Below are 7919 nucleotides of genomic sequence, written 5' to 3'. Positions count from 1 at the left end.
GCTGCAGGGCAGGTGGGGCTCCCACCTGTCATTGCTGAGCAGAGGCCCAGGGACCTGCCCAGAAGAACCCGTGGCTGGGGAGCTGAATGGTCAGCGGGACTCTGGGCCTCAGGCTGCCCATGTGTGAGCATCCCTGACCGAGCCGCCTTGGACCTGGGTGGCAGAGCCTGCTGCCTGCTCCTGCTCAGCCTCCTCCGCTCCAGGAGACAGAGGCCCGGCTCCCTGCGCTGCCCTCTGCAGGGCTGGACAGGAGCCTTGGTCAGGACCCTGAGGCTCCCCGCCCTCCGTGGGGGGGGGGGGCCAGGACTCCACGCAGGGCCTGAGGGGAAGGGTGCAGTTCCCAGCCCCGCCCTGTTCTGGGGAAGGGCCCTGCTGTGGCCCTGCTGAGCCCGGCGGGACCAGGCCTGACGCGGTCCCTCTCTCCCCCTCTGGGGCACTGGGTCTGAAGGAGACTGGCACAGACAGCACCTGCTGACGGCAGCATGGTCATGTGGTCCCCTCGGCTGCTAGGTGCTGTCCGTGTGTGACGATCCATGAACGACTGGCAGCCGCGAGGGCCAAGGCCGAACCTCGCACTGAAACCAGGGCTCTGGGTGGGGCTGCGGCAGCCAGCCGGCCTGTGTGAACCCACAGACCCCCAGGACCTCTGACCCTCAGGAGAACTCCTGCGTGGTCCCGCCTGCCTCCTCCCTCTCTGAAACGGTGGTGGGCAGAGAGTGGCCTGTGGAGCACCCTCGGGGCAGGACCTGGCTCGGCTGCATGCGGTCCCCCTGAGCCCCACCTTCTGGGCCCTCTTCTTCCACACCCCAAGCTGCACAGGACTCATGAAGCTGGAAGCACAGGGAGCAGGGCCTCTAGGGCCCTGGCCAGTCCTCACTCCCTGAGCGACATCACCCAGGGACCCGCCAGGCTTTGCCATGCTCCCCCACAGGACCAGGCCTGACCGCACCCCAGGTCCCGCTGCGGGCAGGGGTTTCCTGTGTGCACTCCTTGGGCCCCAGGGAGACAAGCATCCCTTGACAGCGCCTCCTGCTCTGCTCCAGCAAGGCCATCTGGACACACCCACAATGCAGCCTGAGATGCAGCTGGCTCTGGCAGCCCCAGCCCAGTCATCTGGCCTGCTGCTGCCCAGTGCTGGGCCTGTGCTCTCCGCTCGACCGGCACCAGCACTGCCATCCTGACCAGCACCTCCAGCCCCGTGCCAACCTTTCTCCATCCTCTGTTCCTGGTCAGCTGGTTCCAGTCCTTGTCCCTCTGCTGTCCTGATGCCTGGTCCTCCTGTTTTCCATTTCTGGTCTCCTTTCTAGAACCGCGAGGTGTTAATGGCTGTGCACTGAGAACGTGCCCGCTAACACCCTGCCGTTCCAGAGGACGTGGAGCGCGTGCTCCAAGCTGCCCTGCCCTGCGCGACATGCACCTCAGGCCTCCTTGTGCCCCAGCCTGACTCTGCCGCCGGCCATCAGCACCTGACCAGCGTTGCTGGGCTGCAGGGCACATGTGGACCCAAGCTTCAGCCAGGCACGTCAGAAGACCGAGCTTCAGGCCTTTAAAAATAGCGGAGCTCTATGACCACACATGGCCACACACGAGGTCCATGCTGTGGAACGTAAAGGTGTGCGTGTGCATGTTCACCACACACACCCACATTCACGTCACAAAGGCACACACACATCCTGGCAGACATCTGCCGATGCTGCCGAGGACACAGGGACCCACCTGTGGCTGCCTCAGCTTCTCACCGGCCTCACTGATGACCGTGTACAGCTATGTGCTGAGCTGATCACCCGCTCTGGGGCCCCAGCCAAGGCCCACACAGCAGCTGCTGGCCCAGAGGGGCACTGACTGTCCCCTGCCTATCTGTGCCCACCGCACTGCTGTGGAGCCACACTGGAGCCTCCCAAGGCAGGCGGGCAGCAGGGCAGGCTCCCTGCTGGACTGCTCAGTGCTGGGTCCTGTGGCCACCCAGGAATATGCCTCAGCCGCATCCTGCCCTTGTGGGAGCCTTGTCTTAGCCACTCATCCCTCCCTGGGCTCCTGCCCTGCTCCGTCCTGAAGGACTCTGCTTGGGCAGGCTGGTGCTTTGGCCTGGGCGAGTTTCTCCCCTGGGCCTGGGTCAGAACAAGGATGACCAGTCTTGCTCCAGGGGCCTGGACCTGCGTCCAGTGTGTAGCTGAGGCTTTCCAATGCTGCCAGCATGGACCTAGGCCAACCTGTGGACATGCCCTTAGGCACCAGCCCCCTTGAGCCTGCAGACTGCAGGGTCAGCATGGTCTCTCCTGCCCGATGGTGGCTGTTTCACAGAGCCCTGTGTCCATCTGAGGTTGGCTCCTGAACCCCTTGATGGATCTCGAGTGTTTTGTCCTGGGTTTCTGGGCCCTGGAGCCAAGTCTCCTCAGCTCCTTGCTCCTGGGCAGTCTCCTACCTCCAAGGGAAAATGATGGGTCATGTCCAAGAGGTCCAGGACACAGACCCTGGCGAGACAGAGGAAAGGTCCCTGTGCCCAGGGGTTCTGCGCAGAGAAGGCTCCGCTCTGCTGCTGGAGATGAAGCCCATTCTGTGTACAGGCTGCCCAGGCTGTGAGGCAGCCAGTATCAAGGTCCTGGGGCGCAAGCAAGGCTGAGGGCTGAGAGAGGGTCTGAGGGGCAGTCTGCACTTGATTTTGGGGGTGTGGCTGCTGCTCCTGATGGAAACAGAGGAGTGCTGAGGGTGACATCCCAGAATCCCCATGCCAGGTGTGGCCCCAGACTATACCCTGTGGGCCAGGACACTGAATGAAACCCTACCCAGGCGGCCACAGAGAGTGGTGGGCTGCACAGAGCCGGTCAGAGGGGCAGACCCAGGAGGCCACAGAGAGTGGTGGGCTGCACAGAGCTGGTCAGAGGGGCAGACCCAGGAGGCCACGGAGAGTGGTGGACAGAGGGGCAGACCCAGGCAGCCAGGAGGGGGTGCACAGAGCAGGACGGGAGGGGCTTGAGGCCCCCAGCTGGGCAGAACCCTTGGTTCCTGGAGGCCCTCGTTCTGGGCTTCTGCCCCACAGCTGTGCCCACAGGCAGCTCCCTGACAGTCCGCAGGACCCTGGGGGCACCAGGCTTGCCAAGCAGAGAGGTCCCCCCCACTGCTGCAGGAAGTGCCTCACACAGGACAGGAAGGACCCTGGATGCCACGCTCGGTCTCCCTCTCAGGGTTCGCTGCACCCCCAGCTTCCTGGGAAGCCCCAGCAGGCCCCCCACACCTGGCTGTGAGGTGCTGACATCTACCACCGCATGACAACTCGGCCAGCCCTGTGTGGCTGGGCAGGAGAGCGGGGCCCTGCCCTGACACAAGCCGCTTGTCTCCACTGAGCTCCAGGGAGTGTCCCAGCAGCAGGCGGCCAGGCCAAGCCAGCTCCACTCTGCTCCCTGTCCCTCACGCAGTCTGTCTCTGAGTCTGTCCAACTCTGTGTGACTCTGACAGAGTCTTTCCATCTCTCTGGAGTGGGTCTGGTGAAGGGTCTGCTGTGGGCTTTTCTGAGCTGCTATTATGCCTACAAACCCTGTGGACATGACTGTCCAGGTCACTTGTAACCTGGAGAGCGAAGAGCTTCCCATGAGCAGGCTGCGTGAAGAAGCTCCAGGGCCCTGGCTACGGGCAACTGCGGTCCAGGTGGGCAGGACAGCCTCCAGGAGCAGCCCAGACATCCCGAGAGCTCCGCAGGGGCCACAGTGCACACCCCGTGGGCATCAAGGCCTCCCAAGTGGGCTGTGACACAGAGGAGACAGACGCCTGGGCCATGAGGACAGAGGTAGAGGCCAGGTGACACAGCAGGAAGGGGCAGGGAGATTCCCTGGAGCCTCACAGGGTACAGGGCTCGTCCACCACACTGTGGCATTTCTGGCCCCAGAGCTGGAGAGAGTCAATGAGTCAATGAGGTCCAAGCCACCCATGTGGAAGGACTTGTTAGGGCAGCCGCTTCACAGGGCACCTGGGACACAGATCCACTGATGACCAGTCTTGAACAACTGGAGGGGGCAGAGGTCATCCAGGTCCTGCAACGGGACCAAGTGCCAAGGCACCAGGCCATCCTACCCAGGGTGTGCCGGTCAGGAGGCCAGGCTGGGTGGCAGGACCCTCCCATTCCCTAACCGGGAGGTGACTGCATCAGCACATCTAAGGCTGCCTGCCATAAAGTCACACACCCAAAGCAGTTTTAATCACAACCACCATGTCTTCACGGACTGTGGGCGCCTGATGGGAAGCCAGGCACACAGCCTCACCTGGAGGCTCCCTCAACACCCTGGACACACTGCTCCTGCAGCTGACCCGCACATTTGCCCTCCTTCCCCAAGGTCCCCGAAAGCTGCTGCCTGAGTCTGCTGCTGCCTCTGCAGTTTCTCTGGAGAAGTCGGTGCCTTTGTCGGGAGTAGGGCCAAGCTTCTGGAAGCACCTGTGTTTGAGGTAAGGGTCTGTTTTTGCTGGTAGACCAGTAGGAAGACCATGATTGACACTGTTGCTAACCAGCCTCCACCCAATAGAAAGAGCTCCAAGTCTCAGAGAGGGCCAGAGAGGGTCTGGCCTGGCTCCGCCTTCGCCAGCAGTGAACCTTTGGCCCATTTTGAGCAGAAGAAACCAGAGGGTCAGAGAGGAAGCAGCTTGAGATGGGGACCAGATGCCCCTGAGAGCCTGGCTCTTCCTGGCTCCTGAAACCTCAGACCCTCACCCCTGAATGGGCTGGTATGTCAGATCTCAACTTCCTCCTGGGTGCTCCCAGGGTGCCTGGAATCTGAGAGGGAGGCGGAAGCTGGGTGGCCAGTGCTGGTGGAACTGGACAGAGCCTGGATGTATGTCTTGGGTGGGTGGGGTCCTGCAGCCAGGAGAAAGGTGCGGCCTGGAAGTGGGGCTGTTCTAACCAGGAAAGGGGCAGAGGGGGAGGGAGGGTCCTGGTGCCAGGAGAAAGGGACAAAGCCTACATGAGACGGGGACCGCAGTCAGCAGACTGAACATGGCTGGGGTCGGGGGTACTCAGTCAGGTCCACCAGAGCCACGCTCCTAAAGCTGGAAGTGTCCTGTGGCCTTAAGGACCAAGGGGACCCTAGAACTCAGGCACTTCCTTGCTCCCCGCAGCCCAGAATCTTCTGCCCCGCGACCTTCTAAGGGCTGTGCGCTCCTCGCCCCACCCCACCCATGATCCCGAGGGTGGAAACCCCCAGGCAGGTGTCCTCAGAAAGGAGTGAGCAGAGGTCTCTGGACCAAGCTCTCACACAGGTAACCAGAGGCCGCCTGTGTCTCAGCGGAGCCCAAGCCTGCAGGCATGGGGCGCAGCCGCTGCCAGTGCCTCTCCCCTTCGGCGCCCACCCGGACTAGCCGCGCGCTCTAGCCGGAAGGCCAGGTGCGCCCCCGCCCGGCCTCCGCCGGGTTCCCACGCTCCGCGGACAGTAGCGCCCTAAGCCGAGCGGGCGCCGGTGGCCGGCGGGGCCTGCGCGGGAGACCTTGTAAGGCATCGCGACCTCGCTGCTCGGTGAGCCGCGCTCGGGCCGGGCGGGGCCGCGGTGCGCGCGGGGCCGGGACCGGGGGGGCGGGGCCGGGGCGGAGCCGGCGGGGAGGGGCCGGGGCGGTGGCGGTGGCGCTGCGCTCCGGCTTCAGGCGCAGGGCCGAGTCGCGGAGGCGCCGCGCCGCAGTGGCTGCATCTCCGAGGTAAGCCAGAGCCTAGTGGGCGCTGTGCCAGGCCTGGGGCGCAGGTCCGGTGGGTCCGCGCGATAGAGTATCTGCGATTTCCCCGACGGCCGCGTACGCACCACCTGCGACCCTCCCCCGGGCTGGGTCCTGGCGGGCTGCAGCCGCAGGAGCTGCGTGTTTCTCCTCCGGGGGACGAGCGGGGCGGCGGCTCCAAGGACAGGTCCGCGACTGGTCCCCAGCGCGCGTTGTGGTCTGTCTTTGAGTCAGCTCACCGCGGTGGACCGAGGGCGCACGGCGGCCCTTCGCTCCAGGCCCCCCGCGCGGCGGCAGGAGCAGTGGCCGCCCACGGCAGATCCCCGACCGCCGCCGCCGCCGCCGCCGCCAAGGAACCGTGGCAAATTCGGGCGCAGAGGTGTGAAACGAGGCCACGGTCTCGCGCGCGGAGGTTCGGAGGCCCTGAGCCAGCGTCCCCACCCTGCAGGTGACAGCGCCAGCAGCTCCGCAGATCCCCACGCGGCGGGCCCTCGGCTGTCCACAGGCTGCGCACCCGTGTCGCGGCCAGCAGGAGGGCGAGGGCTGCCAGGACGCCGCCTTCACGGCCCCAGCTTCTGCCCTGCCTTTGGGGGAGGACGGGCTCTTTATTCTGCGGTTTCGGTTATGTAAATGAGGACCTTGAAAGGAGGCGAGGGGGACGCGTCGCGCCCCTTTGTGGCCGGTTGTTCTGAAGCTGCTGTCCCCGACGCTCAGGCGTCTTTCGGGAGGAGCAGACCAGCTGTCACGGACCCTAGGGATCCGTCCTTTGTGCGCGTGTTCCTGGGGGTGCTGATGAACCCGCGTCGCTCTCACACGCCCGTCTGCCTCCGGACTACCCCGGCCCCCATGGTGACGTGAGCCCACAGCACCGGGACCACTGGGGGGGGGTGTCTTGGTGGCGCAGACAGCACTGGCCCAGCCTGGAACTGGGTTCACAGACGCGTGTCGCAGCTGTGGGCTCCAGCCAGCCCCTCTCCCATCACATGATCCTGGAAGCACTTGGCGAGGGGAGGGGCCCTTCCCCCCTCGGTTGCTGCAGGGCGCCACTGTGTTAGGGTGTGAGCGTCCCTAACAGAGAAGGGTCTGTAGGGCGTTATTTCCACAGAGATCCGCATCCACAAAGGCACTGCTAGGTGGTAGGCCGAGCGCTGCTGCCTGTGTTGGCAGAAGGGAAGGAGGTGGTGGGAGCCTGGTGCAGAGGCGAGGCCATGCCCTGGCCTCCATACTCACCTCCTGGTCCCCTCTCCCAGCTTCTCCTCTGATGCTGCAGTAATGACTGCTCCAACTATTACCCAGAGGAGAGTGCTCCCTGGAAAGAATTCCATCAAGAAGATTCAAACCACCCATCACCTCCCAGCTCCTCCCCAGCCCAGCAGAGGCTCAGATCTAGAGCTTTCTGGGGAGGCGGCCTTCTCCAGAAGGCCTATTTATAGCTGCCCAGCACTGCAGAGGCCTCCAGCCTAGCTCGGGCGCCATGGCTGTGCCCACCCGGCCACCACCCTCCAGCAGGTGGAAAGTGCATACCATCCAACCCCTTGCTTAAGCAGAAGGCTTTCCTGGGAAGGAAGGGGTGGAGCTGCCCAGCCCCATCTGGGACTCACAGTGGTGCCTAGCCCCGACCTGCCACCATGCACGCTCCCTGGTGCTCAGCTTCTCCTGGGGAGAGAAGACTCCTAAGTGCGAAGTGCCAAACCACAGCATCCCACCTCATCCCCCACCCAGGGCACCTCACCCAGGGCCTCTGCATCCATGGTAACCCATCCATGACCCAGGGCACCCCCCACCCAGGGCACCCCCCACCCAAGGCATCCCCCACCCAAGGCATCCCCCACCCAAGGCATCCCTCACCCAGGGCATCCCTCACCCAGGGCATCCCCTGCCCAAGGCATCCCCCACCCAAGGCATCCCTCACCCAGGGCATTCCTCACCCAGGGCATCCCCCGCCCAGGGCATCCCTCACCCAGGGCATCCCCCCATCATCCCCCACCCATGTCACCCCCACCCAGGGCATCTCCCACCCAGGGCACCCCCCCATCATCTCCCACCCAGGGCATCCCCCACCCAAGGCATCCCCCACCCAAGGCATCCCCCACCCAAGGCATCCCTCACGTAGGGCATCCCCCCATCGTCCTCCACCCAGGGCACCCCCACCCATGTCACCCCCACCCAGGGCACCTCCCACCCAGGGCACCCCCCACCCAGGCATCCCCAACTCAGGGCATCCCCATCATCCC

The 7919-nt window shown here is 64.7% G+C and overlaps 1 protein-coding gene across 3 annotated transcripts in view; it reads left to right on the top strand.

The window, feature by feature from the left end:
• Positions 1-4122: 4122 nt before the first annotated feature.
• The window catches only part of Tppp (tubulin polymerization promoting protein), a 27744-nt gene continuing 23947 nt past the window's right edge, over positions 4123-7919 (top strand). Inside the window, exon 1 of one of the 3 annotated variants that reach the window (XM_077799927.1) lies at positions 4123-4710. In XM_077799927.1, coding sequence (XP_077656053.1) covers positions 4703-4710 — 8 coding nt within the window. In that variant the 5' untranslated portion in view covers positions 4123-4702. Of the gene's footprint in view, positions 4711-5608; positions 5671-6523; positions 6535-7919 lie in introns of those variants that run through there. The other 2 variants (XM_077799928.1, XM_077799929.1) reach the window with 2 other exon arrangements.

The sequence above is a fragment of the Urocitellus parryii genome, chromosome 1 (genome assembly GCF_045843805.1).
Source record: "Urocitellus parryii isolate mUroPar1 chromosome 1, mUroPar1.hap1, whole genome shotgun sequence".
NCBI classification, from domain to species: domain Eukaryota; kingdom Metazoa; phylum Chordata; class Mammalia; order Rodentia; family Sciuridae; genus Urocitellus; species Urocitellus parryii.
This window is presented reverse-complemented; position numbering and strand designations above follow the sequence as displayed.